Source organism: Rhodamnia argentea, chromosome 7, assembly GCF_020921035.1.
Source record: "Rhodamnia argentea isolate NSW1041297 chromosome 7, ASM2092103v1, whole genome shotgun sequence".
Lineage (NCBI taxonomy): Eukaryota > Viridiplantae > Streptophyta > Magnoliopsida > Myrtales > Myrtaceae > Rhodamnia > Rhodamnia argentea.
The window spans coordinates 24,817,280-24,834,436 of NC_063156.1; the positions used below are offsets into that span (position 1 = coordinate 24,817,280).

Consider the following 17,157-nt stretch of genomic DNA (forward strand, 5'->3'; position numbering starts at 1 on the left):
TCCCAGCGCACAGGCTTTACTCGGCCATAAATTGGCTTTCTAGACCCACTCCCTACCTTTGGTCGCTGCCATGTTACGACCGTAAGAGCTCTTCTGGCATTTGCCCAGAATTTTAACGAAAGTATCCGGGCATTTTGACAGAAAAAAAAAAATTTTAACTCCATGGTCCGAAAACAGAAAAGAAAGAGATGAATATTTTCTCGCTAAGCTCGTTTCATTTTCCCCGTGAGTTTCTTTCCTTCCGGGAAAGCTCGTGAATTTTCCGTCGTCGCAAGTTTCCTCATCGAACTCTCTCTCTCTCTCTCTCTCGTCTCGACAGCGACGAAGAAAACGAGGAAATCCATTTCTCAATCCCGTCGCTTTCGTTCGTTTCCTAAAGAGAAGCTTCTAGAGCAAGGAACCCTGAATTAGACGAAGAGAGAGAAAGAGAGAGAGATGGGGCCTGATGCCGAGACGTTAGCGGCGGCGGCGAGGCAAGCGGAGAGGTTGAGGAAGGACGGGAACGAGTGTTACCGGAGGAGTCGTTTTGGAGCCGCCATTGATGCTTACACCGAGGTGCCAAACTGATCGCGATTCAATTTTTTCACATTTTCGAAATGAGATCTCTTGTTCGTTTTTTTTTTTTTTCCTGTCAACCTGTGTTTTAGGGTTCGCATGGGTTCGACCTTTGCGTCTTTGCTTTGGGGAGGAAAATGGGTTGCTTGTAATTCCATTCTGCAGCATAAAGTTTGAGACTTACCAGTTGATCGCTGAGTTTCTTTCGTTCTTTCCTTCCTTGTCTGTTCTTTATGATCGGTGCTGTTTGCTGAATGCGAAGGCCATAACCCTATGCCCGACCGTGCCTGTGTACTGGACGAATCGTGCCCTTTGCCATCGCAAGCGGAAGTATGTACGAGTTCTAACTCTCTTTCTCTTCCAGTTATCTCTGCTAAATTCCGCTGACAGTTGATTTTCTTGCCTTTGGGCCGAGATACAAGCTTTGACTCGTTTGCTTTTTTTTTTTTTTTGGGCAGTGATTGGCAGAAAGTCGAGGAGGATAGCAGAAAAGCTCTTCAGCTCGATCATGATTCTGTCAAGGTTTGCGAGTGGGAGTTATCCCTTCCTGCATTTTACTTTGGGGAAAATGATGTACTAGTGTTATCTGCAAAACTGTCATGCATTGTTTCTTGTTATTGTTTGTTGGTTTGGTCCTCATTTTGCAACAGTTTGGTATGGAATGGAAAGAACATTTTTGCGATCAGCTTGACTATAATTGAAGCCAGGATTGCTCCTGATCCAGGCCGTAGAAAAAAGAAGCGTGGTATTGTGTTTTCTACAAGATAATGCAAGCTAATTAATTGGCTGCTTAATTTGTGTTTTACATGGACTTGATTGATGGCTTTTCTGCTGGTGGAATGGGAATTAGAGTATAAACCTCCATTAAGGAAAACTGAAAGTTGGATCCCCTTCCGCTGGTTCTGAAGAGTGACCATCAATCGGTTTCAGGTTTCGTCGTCATCAAACCACTTGGCCACATGCATTGTTGAGAGAAATGTGGGATCAGGTTGATGGGGTTTAACCAGTCAAATCGGGGCATTTAGAAGTACAGTTTTTTTTTTTTTCTTTTGGTTGGGGTGGGGGGCCAGATCTCACGGGTTCGACATGGTTTTCTATAAAAAGCAACCGTAATGAGTGGGTGTAGTCTGTGAAATCCAGATTTTTCTTTTTTTAGGCTGCATTTAGAAGTGCAGTTTTTCGGTTTTTAGGTTGGGGTGGGGGGCCAGCTCTAACAGATTCAACATGGTTTTCTATGAAAAGCAACCGTTATCAATGGGCATAGTCTGTGAAATCCCCAGACACACCATGCATAGAATTTCCCCACTAAGCCATGAACCGTTTCTTGTGTTAATAGAGTGGAGAAAAACATTTATAGCTTGTTCTATTGATATAAGTGGAGAAGCCAACCATTCTGGCATGGCTCGAACTTTTGACACATGGCTCTTACACACCTTCTACTGTTAGGCCAAGGGTTCCCATCAACGTTATTGTTGAAAATGCATATATCTCAACAAATGTTGAATTAAAAATGCAATGTGTCAAAGTGGTTCACACCGGTCTAACTTTGAAGTATTTCTCTTATTTAGGGAGAAACATGCTTAAAGGGCTTAGCGGTTTTCACCAGTCCTGCAATTCGAATGTCTTCGGCTGTAGTTTCTCTCTCTCTCTCTTTACCGAATTTGTAATTTGATTTGAGAAAGGGTTTGGCTACCATAAAAGAGATGAAGTTATTTTGTCACCTTGATAGGTGTATATTAACAAAAAGACAGAGATCACCTGCCACTTATGTTGCAGCATCATGCAATATCAGTGTTGGCGATGGTACTGCCTCTATGTTCCATTTTGCTGTTATTACCAATGTGTGAATTTTGTTTCCACACTGAGTAGTTCTATTTGGTGGAGAAAGTTGCTTCAGTTATCTAAAGTTATGCTATATCTGGGAATTGTTAGTCTAGAGAGAGACATGGTTTAAAGTGTTTGGGACCAGTAAGTTGTGTATTCGCGCTGTTTGCTACAATTTCTTAACACGGAATAAAGCACACAGATTGGCCATGAGGCTTTTGCCTTAGTGCCATCTCCCTTCTTGGGACGGAGAGAGATCATGAATTCGAACCTTGGACCTCAGGACCTCAGGGAGAGGTGAGGAAAAAGTACTAAATATGAGAACCATTGAACTTTTGTTTTACGTAGCAACAAAATAGTGCAGACAGATTGTTAAGGGATTATATGATTAGATATTTGGTGCTTCATACCTATCAAAAATGTTATTGTTGCCTGGTTGGCAACTTCATGCTTTATCGGGTATGTGGTGTCATTATGTTTCATGTGGAAAAATTTGAAGTTTTCGGCACACACACACACACCTATCAAAAAGGTTATTGTTGCCTGGTTGGTAACTTCATGCTTTATCGGGTATGTGGTGTCATTATGTTTCATGTGGAAAAATTTGAAAGTCTTCCACACACACACACATATATATACGTATGCCTTAGTGCCATCTCCCTTTCTTGGGAAGGAGAGAGATCAAGAATTCGAACCTTGGACCTCAGGGAGACGTGAGGAAAAAGTACTAAAGGTGAGAACCATTGATCTCTTGTTTTACGTACCAACAAAATAGTGTGGACAGATTGCTTAGGGATCATATGATTAGAAATTCGATGCTTTATACCTATCAAAATTTTTGATGAGAACTTCATGCTTTTGGATATGGTATCATTATGTTTGAATTTTCCACATGAACAATGATATCACTAAGCATGAAGTCCAACAGGCGAATATCTAATCATATGAGTTGGATTGTCGTCTCTTCCGTTGTTTTTATTGATGGTGATCCTTTGAGATTATAATAATACGAAAGATGTCAGTTTTCAATCGCAAATTAAGGGCTCCATTGTCCACATTGATATTTTGTAGAGTTTGAGTTTCTCTAAAGGTTGGGCAAACTTCCCCACTTATTTTGCATTAGTTAAATGTTGAGGATGATGGTGACAATGATGATGATAATAATCACGAGAGAGAGAGAGAGAGAGAGAGACAGTATTTATGACGGCTTATCGTTGGATTTAAGAAATCATTTATACTTGTAATTGCTGATATATGCGAATAACAGATGCTTGTTTGTTTGTATAAACATACTTATGCAGATTCGTTTCTATCTATTAAACACCTGCATAAAAGAGAACAGAGGTTTTATTTTCATTCCACTGTTATGTCTTCAACGTTGTGGCGAAGTGTTAGTAGTGTAGAGTTGGATTCCAAATGGTTGGGTTGGGGAGATCTGCAGAAGGATGTGTTGGAAATAGGTTGAAGAACAATCGGTGTGTTTCTTGACACCAATGCGATCCGGAGGCGCCACATTTCACATGCTTTGTCTTGTCACATATTGAAATGGCATTGAATTGGGGCAAGGGTCATGTGCATTGGGCAGCCTGAGTTAAATCGGTATTATAGTGGTGTCCCAATCACTGTCCTTATTTCCTTGGAACACATTTTACCTCAAACATTTCCAGTCAAACTGAGTTGTTTGGAGATGTGAGATGCATGTAATAAATTCAAGGAGTGTGACTTAGGAACTTTTGTATTTAAAATCAGATCTTTCAGAGATTGTGGAGCTAACTAAATCTATCTGGCAGGCTCACTATATGCTGGGACTGGCCTTGCTGCAAAAACAAGAATACACCGAAGGGGTCAAGGAATTGGAAAGAGTATGTGGTTTTTTAATTGCTCCTCTGTTATGTTTCCCCCAATAATTACTAGCTGTTATTTGTTGAGACGTTTGAAATGAGCATCACAAGATTAGCTCAAAATGTGAAATTGGCAATCAATTTAGTGGAGGAGAGGTATATTGGTATGTATCCTGTTTCACAAATTTTCATGGGATCTGTGAGTATTCCCTTGATTAACTTTTGGTATTGCCGTACAAAGTTTTTGAGGAAGAATCGTTTGGCCGGGTGTTTATTGCAGTGCAACAATAATCTCTCTTGTTATTTGGTCTATTGCGGTAAAAATAACACATTTGACATATGCCGAATTACATTGGCTTAGATTAATTGGATTTAATGTCCCCTTCTGAATAAAGAAGGAGGTGGAAAGTTTACCCAATTCTTAGATCCAAGGAAAAAGTCAGTTGATTAGCCCTGAGGCAAAAGTTTGTGCATCCTGGAGAGCCTTAAATTGCACAAGAATTGCACAAGATTTCCGATGCTGCGATATAGCAAAACATAAATGTGGAGAATACTTGTAAGCATTTTTCAACTAAATCGACCCTTGACGGCTATATCTCTTATGCCACATTTATCTACTAGGTCTTTTTCTTATTTCTTTCATTAGCTCTGACCCCTTTGTTAGTTTCATGATGATCTTAATGCTGATTTTGTGAGTAAATGCCGTCAGGCTTTGGATCTTGGAAGGGGTGCACAACCTCGGAGTTATATGGTAGAAGAAATTTGGCAGGAACTATCAAAAGCAAAATATTTGCTGTGGGAGCAGAAATCTACTAAGCGATCTTGGGAACTGCAAAGCTTGAAGTATGTAACTCTTATGCTAGCTGTCTCTGTTGTATATGGTATAGATTTCGCTGGAAATATAACTGCTGTGAGTTCATCAAGAAGTGCTGCTATATATATTTGTTCCTGCTATGCCAGGGAAGCTTGTGAGATGGCTCTTAAAGGGAAATTTGTTAGCGACGCTTCCAAGACAGAAGGATTTTTGGATGAACTTGCCAAGTCTCATTTGGAACAGGTAAATGCCGTGGGACAAGTCTTCCAGAAAGCTGCAGAAGCTGACACGCCCGCTGAAGTAAGTGCCAGCTGCTATGTAATTTCTTTTTGTTCATTTTACTTTGTAAATTCATTTGTCATTCCATGGAGGTGTTGGATACCTATTTCAGGTGCCGGATTATCTGTGTTGTAAAATTACCCTCGATATATACCGCGATCCTGTCATCACACCCAGTGGGATAACATATGAGAGAGCAGTACTTCTTGAACATCTCAACAAGGTAACATCTCATTCAATTATGAAATCTTTTCTGTATGGCACTACGGATTGCTTGATGCTTGTTGTGATGTTAGGTTGGGAAATTTGATCCAATTACGCATGAGCGACTCGACCCTTCTCAGCTGGTACCAAACTTGGCCATTAAAGCAGCAGTTCAAGCATATCTAGATGAACATGGTTGGGCATACAAATGGGATTGATGACCAAAGTTTAGGACGGGATAAGAGGTAGGAGGCTTTCGCAATGGAATAGAGCGCAGCCAATCATTTTTCTATCCTGGATGTGTCTCATTCCGTTGGTGCTGTTACTGCATACAAAATGTAAGTCTGTTATAGTGTTAAGGGCGGGCCTGAAAATAGGTGTCTTCTCTGAATTGTACAGATAGGTATCAAAATTGCGTATTGCAACACATAGTTGCATGTACAGCCGCTTGGTCTTGGACCTTTTTCATAAGTGACGGTGTCTTCTGACTCATTCAGCTTGTGAAGCATTTAGACTCGAGTTTCAACCTCTCTTCTCAAACCTCTCAACTCAATTGATAGTGAAACATAATTTATAGATCATGATCAAAGTGTATGCATACTGCTTACACTCGAATTTATTATGCGATCATTTAAATTTTCGAGCATCTGATAGAGATACAAATCGGTTGGGCCATTGTGTCCTCACACGCCTTAGTAGTTTTGCAGCTTTCTTACGTAGTAGTTAAGAGTGGTGTCCTAGTCGGAGAGGTGGAAAATAGGGAAAGTAACGAGATGAGTGCTTGTTTTACTTGAGTCATGAACAGTACTTTGATAGAAAATCATGACCCTCCTGGTCCTAACCCATTATGTTCCTCGTTCTACATGATGGGTTGAGATCATCTCCAACAGATCATGTTCTAGTTGGCGCAAAAGTGATGGCTTGCTCCTTCCATGGAAGCATTGACACACATAATTGAGTCGGAACACTTTGCAAAAAGCCAGCACATTATCAACCATGCACTCAATTATAACAGTACCATGACATGAGCTATCTTTATCTCTTCCTATTATCACGTTACCAAATTTCTAAGTTCATCCACCTTGTTCTTTATCCTGAGAAGTCAAATCATTTATATTCGGGACGGAACGATAGAATCAGTGCGGACACTGGTTGCTTTTCCTGTCCTGGGCAGTCCCTTTATTATTGGAGGATCGTCATGTTGAACACGTGGTGGGCTCGCAGCTCTTGAATTTGATTATTATTGCACTGGAAAAGTTCATGATTGGTAGGAACTGATAAATCCGTGATTTCAAGGAAACCGTAACAGGAGCATGGCATTGTTTTGGTTTCAAAATTTATCTTCTCCTCTTCGTTTTAATGGCGATATGAAAAAGCAAGCTAACTACCCTTTGCTTTTGCTTTCCCGGCAGGTTAGCTTGATTTTTAGAATACTAAAGGATCAATAAACGTCGAACTTGTGTCGTCAGTCTCTTGGTCAATCGCAAGATTCAAGCATAACAAACTATCGTCTTTCCCGTTTGTTTCTTTTATTCCGATGTAAAGACATTTTGTCAGGATCAAGATCAAATGAATCTGCTCTCCTTTATTCGGAGAAGATGTTGTCTTCGAACAAAAGCGGTAGGTAATAAGTGACGGCCGGCTTGGGTGATCTATTAATTTGGCATTTGCTGATCGGTTAGATAAATTGCACCAATGTGAAGCCGACATTTCCTCCTTCACAAAGATTGGTAGACCCTCGTACCTGAATTTCTTTCTCTGCGGGCGAATCGTTTAATCTATTGTCGACTCGAGCAATTAGTTTAATGATGTTTGAGTCATGTCTGGGCGGGCCCATCGATTGACCTTCTGAATATAGGGGAAGTTAGTTGGGCTTCATTCAAATGCATGCTGCCGTCCTATGCAGTTGAGTACCGACAGTGTGTCGCCGTGGTAGGGATCGTGCTGATTTTAAAAAGAGCAATAACAAAAAGATTAATTGGAAGTAATGTCTATGAGTTGTCACTGTGCATCGAGGTTGATGTACCAACAGAAATCTTCAGCCAGTGGAAAATAGAAATGTATCAGCATCTCTTGCTTTTCAAACAGTTCGGCTTTTCCACAGGGATTTTCCTTTCTTCCGGGTACGCAACTCCATCCGATGAGAAATTCTTTTGAGATTCCCAATCTCACGTGTAGCTTTCATCAGTATTCGACTGTCTAGGCTATCCATGGGTTTCGAATCGTTGAGATAGAGGTTCGGAAATGAGCTAATATTCAGACAATATGCGTGTCATTTAGGCGCATCTGTGCATATTACGACGTGAAATTCATTTCACGGGTTACTGCTCTCTGCAATATCAGCTCGCGTTTTGCCCAATTCCTTTAGAAATAGTAAGATCTTTGGCGTAAGAAAAAGGGTTTAGGCTCGTATCATCATGATCTTCTCCATCCAGAGCAACGGGCTCCAATTCAAACTAGCCAAAATCTCAATCTAGGAGGTCAGACAATGCGAAACCCTACGCAGCAGAGGACAAAACAGAACTGCGAAAATCCCCCACTGAACATAGATCTTGCTTGAGAAGCCGAACTCTCTCGTCGATGGAGAATTTCTCGTGCAATACGGGGCTGACAACTTGCAAAGATGCTTTTCCTTTTGACGTGTTGTCGCTCGACACCCCCTGACATTTTGTGGACGTCCATGTCAATCGTATGATATCATAATTGAGCCAGACCACCACGAAGTCCGTGATTGAATTAAACCATTCCTTTGTTTGAATTAAACCAAAGTGATCCATCCCTTTCGATTTTTTTTTCACCATACACACAAACACAGTTATTGCTACATACACACCCTAATCAATGGAGAGTCTTCAACACTACCTTTGGAAGAAAAACCCCAAAGTCTTTCCTGGGACCTTCCTCACATTCCTCCTGAGACGACATTCATGCAGAGCATAAAAACAACCATGTACATGTCGAGATTCCATACGCCCGTAAAAGAGAACCAGAACAAGAAAATTCAGATTCTTGTGCTAAAAGAAAAAGCAAAGGGGTAAGGAAAAAGTGTCTGAAAGACCCACCACCCAATTGCCCATCTACCTCTATGAGGCAAATTTCTAGCAAGGCTCTGTCCACCGTTTTGCACCATCGAGGGGCCGAGAATTTTAACCAAGCATAAAGTGAACCAAACGAAGACAACAACACCTTTGACAGTGCCAAGGTTGTAGGAATCAATGATGTGCTTGTTGTTGTCGCCGAAAGAACCCGGAGGGTTTGGTCAGTCCCGCTGTAGCATTTGTAGACTTTCACGAAAAAGGGGCACATATGGGCATCTCGCATTTGGACCACCACCAATCACAATCATCACGCTCGGGTCACACCGAAACCATCAACATATGGGGCACAATTCTTCTAGTTCCCATCTCCCACCACCATTCATTCATCCCCTTCCTCTCGGGACCGACCAACTGACCCATCGATCTTCCCGGTATCGATGAAAAAACTTTTTGCTTCATTCCCAGATGAAAACCGGCCAAGAATTCACATCCTCCTCACAAATGTAACCTGCAGTTACATTCCATCAACAATCTGACATCTCCATCAGAGAATATGCCAAGGGCAAGCACGATACGGTTGCACACAATATGCTATTGAAGAAGGAGAGCCTCGATAAAAGCAGTCAAATCCGTCGTTCTTATTAACACAGACAAGAATGAGACCATATCCCAGACGAACATTATTCACGCCCTATGGAAGACAACCTGGAAGAACATGAAAGGCTATAGGGAATGACTCTCCTGACTGCAGGCATAAGCATCCAAAACTTACCCACGCTGAAGCACTTGTACGGTGAAAAGAGGGGAAACTTGTAAAAATTATAAGCTCTCGTTATATGCACAGTAACTAACTCAACACAAGAGCGAGACTCTAGAGAAAGGAGAATTTACAATGTAGACACAGGACCGGAAAGGATTTCCTGGTGGCATAAGCAGCCGATATACCGCAAATAGGATGAGAATATACAAGCACTGCGAAGTAACTCAATTAAGCAGTGTGCGTAATGTTGATGGCCCGGTTCAATCTCTCCAGGATCCCGTTGGCTTTCCTCTGAGCCCGGGAGGTTCCATTCTTCGCAAGCTCAGATATCGTTCTATGTGAATTCTCCTCTTCCCTCAATTCCTTCAACTTGGTTCGATCAGTGAAGCATATAGTGTGCAGAATCGCGATGCAGTTCTCCTTGTTACGAGCACATGACGTCTCCCTCATAACCCCGAGCAAGCAAGGAACTGCTTCAAGCTCACACATTTCCTCAATGGCCCTCTGATGGCTCGAGAGCATCGCAAGTATAGCCAACAACTCATCTACATGAATACGGTTCGCAATCTTATCTAGGATCACGCCAACCGCCCCATCCCGCACAGCTCTGCCCCTATTCTCATGGACGATGCACAAGTTGAATATAGCCGAAGCGACATCTGTCATGGCCAATGGGTGCCCCTCGTCTAATAGATCGATGAGGAGCTTTATGGCTCCTGATTTGCCGATTAGCGTTTTATTGGAATCAAGAGCAGAGAGAGTAAAAAGGGCTGCCGCAGCGTTGCTCCTTGTCTCAATTGTCCCCGATCTCAGAGCATCCATCAGAAGAGGGATTACCGACGGAATTTCGCCCACAAGCTTCTTGTTATTGTCGTGGATGGAGAGATTCAAGAGCGTCGTTATGACATCTTCTTGGAGATCAAGGTTCGTACCACTTTGGGGCTGCATTTCAGAGAGTGGACTGAGTAACTGAGTGATGGCATCAGGTGACTCCCCAAAAAGGGCACGGAAGGAGGGCATCCTCTTGGTCAGTGATCTAAGCTCTTTTGCAGCTTCTTTTTGCTCAGATATATTTGACGACATCTTCTCCAGCAAAGAAAGAAAACGATCTCGCTCAGCTTCTGTAACACTATCCTCGTCAATGCAGTGAACTGGTTCAGACAATTCGACCCCTCGACCCTTGCACCATTTCAGAATCAATTCTCTTATCAGATGATTTGGAGTAAGGATTGTGTGCGAAAGAACCTGTTGGGTTTGTGGACACGTTCTGTTGCCCGCTTTTAGCCATTTCTGGATTGAAGGCCGATCATAAGTCTGCACAAAGCAATCGAACAAATCAAGAAACAAAAGAATATGTGTTTTGAAGGTCGAGAAGTGGCCAGAACAGCAGGATTAGGTAAATCAATTCACTAGAGTATAAGCAACGGTATTAAAAGGAAAATGCAAGAGCCAAGAACAAACAGTTCAGAAGAAGTCATCCAATCAACACAAGAGAATCAATTCAATTGGTTTGAGCCGGCCAAGTGGCTTGCCCATTGTCAAATATATTTCATACACCAAACATTTGATACTACTGGTTCCCAGAATCTTCTGAGTCGGGAATTTTACCGCATTTTTCATCTTTATTTGTTTTATGTTCGCCGTTGCCTATATTAACACATCCTATAAGATCAGTCCAAAGTGAAAAGTACCAAAAGAACAAAAACAACAAAAGGTGGGAAGATATCTATGAAACACATGAAAGTTCTTCCTGTGTCCGGTCCATGAAAGTTCTTGCTCTTTCCAGTCAAACGTCACTAACTCGTATTCCAAACCGACTGGCTGGGTAACGCTTATAGCTCATCAATTTCACCGACCAGATAAAAGTGAGAATAAATTCTTCAACCGTTAAGAGAAAAAGCCACCGACTAAAACAAAAGGTGGTGGAATCTACATTTTGATCTGAGAACCAACGTGAAACAGCAAGAAGATGATATTATGCGCACCCGCCGCTTTAAGAACCATAGTTCAAAGATTGTTAACCTCAACCCAGTAAGAAGCTAAAACATGAAAATGGTGATTCCATGATCAGGGCGGACGAAGAACAGAACACATGATGATCAGAAGGGGAAGGGATAATGAAGTTCCACCTAATTCGCAGGACTCGATGAAGAATCGCCAATTTCCAGTCCTCCTAATCGAAACCTCCGCATAGTCTTCTTATCTTTTAATTCACCATGCATAACAAGATTCGAGAAAGGAAGGAACTACTCAAACAGACTGGAGGCACGAAAACAAGCAACCGACTCGCCATTAACTTAAAACAATCCGCCACTCGAAACCTCCATTAACAGCTTCTCGCGGCGGTAAAAAGAAGGGAAAAAAAGAGGAAAATGGAAACTCCACAAGTAAAGAACCGTCATAATCGACGCAATTCAGTCTTCAGGCCGACTCCAAAATCAACATCCAACAGGCAAATTCGAAAACGGGACGCAACGTCCTCTAGACAGCAAAATCTCAAAGAACCGAAGGCAAAATATAAAGAACCTAATCGCCAAAAATCAGACTGTCAAGGAGGAAAAGGCAAGACTCTCTCACCTGTCCCGTGGCGACAACCACGGGGTCCCTCATCAACTCCTTGGAGATCGGACACCGGTACTCCTCGGGGCACGCCAGCGTCCTCAGGGAGAAGGACGACCTCCTCCTCGCATTCAGCTCCCGCAGCGCGAGCAGGGCCTCCCTGGCGTGGTCGATGGCCTCGACGCTGCACTCCTCGTCGTCGGCGATGAACCTGACTAGCCTCTGCAGCTCCTTCTTCAGCTCGGTGGCCCTCGCGGCCCTCGCCGCCGGATCGGCGTCGAACACCCCGGTCTTCGCCATCGCCGACGGCGGGCGACGGCACGGCGCTGATCGGACGAACGAAACGGGCCCTACAGAACGAGGACGAGGGCGGGAACGAGAGCGAAGCGCATCATTCTCGGGCTAGCTCTTGTCGGCGTCGCCGTGTTCGAGCTCCTCTTCTTCCTCCTCCTCCTCTTCTACAGTAATCCTATGAGAGGGGGAGAAGAGAGAAGGAGAACGACCACTTATAACCCACACACACTCTCTCTCTCTCTCTCTCACACAGTCGCAGAGAGCGCTCTCTCTCTCTCTAGAATTGAAAATAAGGAAGTCACTCTCGCTCTAGAATTTAAGCAAGGGCGCCGGGTTTTGTCACACGCGGCGGTTGGAGCTGGGGAGAGATCAGGTGGGTTCACTCATCCCTCTCCGTCCCCTCTCGTTATTTTTAACCAAGGCTCTTGTCCACGCCATCGCCGATCGACCCTTTTAAATCACCCCGAAAATTAAATATTCAATTGACCTAAGTCAAGATATTATTCGCACATCGGGTTTTCCACGCTTCGCGCTAATACAGCTCAGCCAAAGATCACGCGGCTTCTATTCGGCGCTGATCTTCGCGACATGTCCAGTCCAAATGCGCCGCGGTTCCGATCCGATGCACGGATTGGCTTTTTTATGTACGCGATTAAGATGGCGTCTTTGAAATCGGTGAAGAGTTAAAAAGGACGATAATGGAATGTCTTTTGGTGGATGTAGGAAGTTAATGACAGCATTTATGGTTCGTGTACTCTTGTTGTTATTCTTGTTGTTGTTGTTGTTTCATGGAAGAAAGCAAATGGTGCTAAGCCCCCAAAAAAAAAAAAAAAAAAAAAAAAAAAAAGGGCTGATGGGAAGAAACGCGTTTTCCATGTTGAAATTTCGGTGCCTGTCTTATATGTGAAGGCTTCAACTTTTGGCAACTTCAATCAAACGCGGAAGCTTACCCTCTCTCTCTCTCTTCCCTCATTCTCTGGTGGTTGTTTTCTACCCCTTTGATTTTAATGCCAAAACTTGATGACGACGACGACTCTTTTTAAGGTGACAGAGACCCGCAGGCGATCTAAAAATAACATTATGTCTGACACCGATCAAGTTGATCTTTTTAACCCGATTCATAAGTTGATAATTTAGGCTTAGAAGATAAGCTCTTCGCATAGATGGAACTGTCACGTAAATTGATCTGCTCATGTCACAATCATTTCAAAATTGTTGAAATTGAGGATCGCATCGATCGACCCTAGAACCACGAAACCAAATCGGTCAAGGCCGGTCCCTTGATATGATATTTTACCCGGGGAATCGAATCGATCCCGATGTGAATCGGGCTGAGGAAGGCCTAGTTCGATTCGGCTTTTCGATTGAACAGATCCGGTTACTCGCCCCTAGTTAGAGTACCCCTAAATCAAATACGGACTGCTTCAAAAGCCAGTGAACCGCTACAGAAATTATCGGTCAATAGGTGTGGTTGGTGGGGAAGGAAGAGAATTTCATTCGAGTAAGGAATCTCGTCAAGGGGGCTCGAGCTGCACACGTCATCATAGGATAAATAAATAATTTAAATAAATAAATAAATGAATAAAGAGAGGAGGGGAATTTAAAAGGAAGGGTTCGGTTTGGGGTGGGGTGGGGCCCACATGGGTCCCCGTCACGTACGCCATCGCAGAATCCACGACCACACAGCTGGCGCGCCGCGTGGTGGAAGCTTGTGTGGTGTGCCACTTACGGCCCCGTCTTCTCTCTTCACCCTAATTTAATTAACAAGTCGCAACAAATGCAAATAGACAAGTCTTAACAGAAATATTTTAATTTCTCTATCCACGGCGGCATCTTAATTAAATCTCACTAAATGCATTTAATGCAAACCGCTTCGATATTCAAAAGTTTTAATTTCCCAATTTTTTTTTGAAAAAATAATACGAACACCCTTCAAAGAAAAGAAACCCATCATGCCTTCTTTCACAAAAAAAAAATTGCCAAAAAAAAAAAAAAATTTAAAATTGTTAGCATGATAGTTTGACGGTAATACCAATTATTTATAACCGCATGATCTCTTAATGTTATGCAAAACACACGGTGATGATGATGCGTGAATTTATGATTGAGATTGTACCGTTCCCCAATGGTTCTATTAGGGAAACATTTTTCGAAAGAATTACATCTATAATCTAAATCTTTTTTTTAATCAATTGATTCCTAAAATTTGTTGTATTTGTGTCAATTCGGTCTATCTAGCCAATTTTGATCAACCGGCGCCGACGTGGACGATCCTCGACATGCTGGGCCCATATCGTGATTTATATCTAATTCGCACTTTATGAATTTCGCTCCGATTTGTTTCTAAAAAAAAAATATGAAAGAACGAGAGAAGAGATCCATGGACTCGGGAGGATATGTGAGATTGATACCCTTTTTTTTTCCTTTTTTCTTAATTTTTTGCACGCATAATTGATTGGTGTATTTTAATTGGGGAATTTAGAGGTGGCATTGACAACAATGCATGTGATGCGAGGGGGTGTTTTGGGTCGGACGTGAGGTGGAAAAGGGGACGCGTGGCAGAAGACCATGGAGGAGATGGAAGGGGTGAGCTGTGCTTCAATTGGAATCTTAAATAGAGACCCCATCTCGGACAAGATCGGTCAAACCCATGCTTGAAAAACATGCAAAAGACAAAACAAAACTTATTTATTTACTTACTCGTTTATTTTTATTTGATTTAGGCAATAGAATTTTTCATGGAGCAGATCTATCCCTTGTTGCGATTCGAATTACACTTAGGAATAAATCTACTCCGAATCTTCTTCGATCTATGTTTCACGATCAGAGTAGATATATCAATCTCTAGCTGTGAATATCTGACTTCCTAAATCACATTTGCACTCTCTTTTATCTATCTTTCGGAACCATCAATGCCCTAATTTACTTGGGTGGCAAAGAGAGATTTTCTTCCTTTTTTTCTCCCTTTAAATTTTTTTTTTTTTCTATTGATTATAATAGTATTTAGAAGAATGGGAAAGGAAAAAAAAAAAGGATGCAAAATAATAATAATAATAATAATAATAACCGGGTCACACCGAACAATACTTATTCTACTTGAATTCTTCACAGTTGTGATGACGCGCTCACTCTCAAGATCTTTCACGGTGCCGACATTGACATGGTCCTCTGAGCACTAAACCTTTAACATTGTCTGAAAAAATTTATAAAAAAAAAAAGCAAAATTAATTAATGAAAGTGAAGGAAAAGAGAGAGATTATAGCTAGTGAAGTGAACCTTCCTCAGGTGGGCTAATCAAGTTGGAGATTGAGGACCACAACCCCAACCAATTGCTAAAAAGGCTGAGATCATCTAAAAACACCTTTTCAAGAATTGAGCAGGGATTGGTGAAGTAATCGTGCCTATTAAGCTTAGGTTTTGGCGCCCTAGAGAAAAGGCTAATTAGTCAATAATCAAAGATCCCACCGCCCGAAATGGAGGCAAAAGAGTAAAGGGGAAGGCTCGCTCCTGTGTTGACAAACTCAAACCCGCCACTAAACGATGGGCCGATTCTCTCTTTTCGACACCCCCCTCTCCTAGGGTTTTGCAACAAAGCAAAGTTAGGTCGCGACCATTTGGCATCCTCCACCGTCCTAAATTTGATTATCTTTGGCACTAATCTTCTGGATTTGCTAATTGCGATCGACGAGTTTGATTTCTTAATTAACACAGCGAAAGCGTAACTTTTCATCACGTCTTCGTTAGGTTATGAAACTCGGCGCCACTCGGCTAGGGCAACGAGTGTCCCCCTTTTCATCGGATAAGCCTCAGGATCTATTGAACCAATGCATTAAACTAAAAAGTTGGAGAGGGAGTGCTCGAGTGGGGTTTGGAACTGTGCAATCGAAGTTGATTTGGCATTTGAGGGAGAACAGGTCCGGGATTCAAGTCGTGACACCGAGTTGAAAGCAACCCTGAACCTACTTAATTAACTTTTCTAATCAGCTGCCGCACTGACAAAATGCTGACCACCGACAGAACAGTTTATCCCCATGCTTTAAGAGCAGGATTTGGTTAAGACCATTGAAGATGGCGATGTCTCATCTCTTGCATGGGATTGGATGGACAGGGAGAGGTTCCTGTTCTTGTCAATTTTCGGTCCATTAAGCAAAACCAGTACTCGGGGATGGATCGGTCAGCCATCCGTCTAGTGGTATTCGTGGATGGCATGATGATCTGAAAAGGTTTTGTGAACGATAGGCGGAACTCTAGTTGTCGTTGGGGTTTCATCGGATCATCCGGGGGCGTACGTCTTTGAGCATAACTTGTGCTTTTTATCCTTTCCTTCTCTGACCTCGCTTTCATAGCACGCTCTCGTAGCAAGTGACCGCAGTAATTGGTAATCGGCGCCGCCTCACCGGCCGAGGAGGAGCTCGACGTTTCCATTGAGAGAGAGAGAGAGAGATTGACGTTTGGCTCTCGTAGAAGTAACCAAACCCCATTGGCATTTGTCTAATGTACTTTAAAATCCCAAAACCTATTCCAATGTTGAACCAAACGCACCATCTATCATTTAGCATTGCCTAAAGATTTAGGAAATTAAAAGTGTTTGGCAAGACGTCTCAAATAGTAAAGCGCATCTCCATACTTATCGTATGATGTTAAGTTCCGGTGGCGTGAATCTCTCCTTTTTTCCGTGTTAAATCACATCAATGAAGAAAGAATTGTTCGATTTATGTAGCAAGACTCCTAAGATTTCGTGCTTACTAAAAAGAGCCCACGCGGTAACAAAGCCAAAACCCTAAGTAAGCCCTCACCTTTAGAGAGAAGTTCCAATCGTCCAAAACACGCAATTAAAAGCCAAGCTCTCATGCTTGATACGCACGCACCTTAAAACAATCACTAGTGAAGAACTCGCGCTTTACTGTCAATTCCTGTCAAAATGGATAAACACAATTCTTAACACATGTGTGGTGGGTTATGTTGTTATATGAATTAGGTAAATTCAAT

At 42.4% G+C, this 17,157-nt stretch overlaps 2 protein-coding genes across 4 annotated transcripts; one reads left to right on the forward strand and one right to left on the reverse strand.

Annotated features, from left to right (window-relative positions):
* The first annotated feature begins 209 nt into the window (after positions 1-209).
* LOC115742544 (E3 ubiquitin-protein ligase CHIP) lies at positions 210-6,109 on the forward strand. Of its 3 annotated transcripts, none has more exons than XM_048283216.1 (8): positions 210-555; positions 881-885; positions 1,014-1,077; positions 4,170-4,241; positions 4,930-5,063; positions 5,181-5,334; positions 5,426-5,536; positions 5,610-6,109. In XM_048283216.1, the coding sequence occupies exons 1-8, from the start codon at positions 436-438 to the stop codon at positions 5,733-5,735; spliced, it is 786 nt and encodes a 261-aa protein (XP_048139173.1). In that variant the 5' UTR covers positions 210-435; the 3' UTR covers positions 5,736-6,109. The 3 variants fall into 3 exon arrangements, with proteins under 3 accessions (XP_048139173.1, XP_030532787.2, XP_048139174.1); XM_030676927.2 differs by having other exon boundaries at positions 211-555; positions 818-885; XM_048283217.1 differs by having other exon boundaries at positions 211-555; positions 881-889.
* Positions 6,110-9,171: 3,062 nt separating this feature from the next.
* On the reverse strand, positions 9,172-12,410 carry LOC115742464 (U-box domain-containing protein 9). Its single transcript, XM_030676754.2, has 2 exons — positions 11,893-12,410; positions 9,172-10,629 (listed from the first exon to the last, which is right to left on the reverse strand). The coding sequence occupies exons 1-2, from the start codon at positions 12,172-12,174 to the stop codon at positions 9,544-9,546; spliced, it is 1,368 nt and encodes a 455-aa protein (XP_030532614.2). The 5' UTR covers positions 12,175-12,410; the 3' UTR covers positions 9,172-9,543.
* Positions 12,411-17,157: the final 4,747 nt, after the last annotated feature.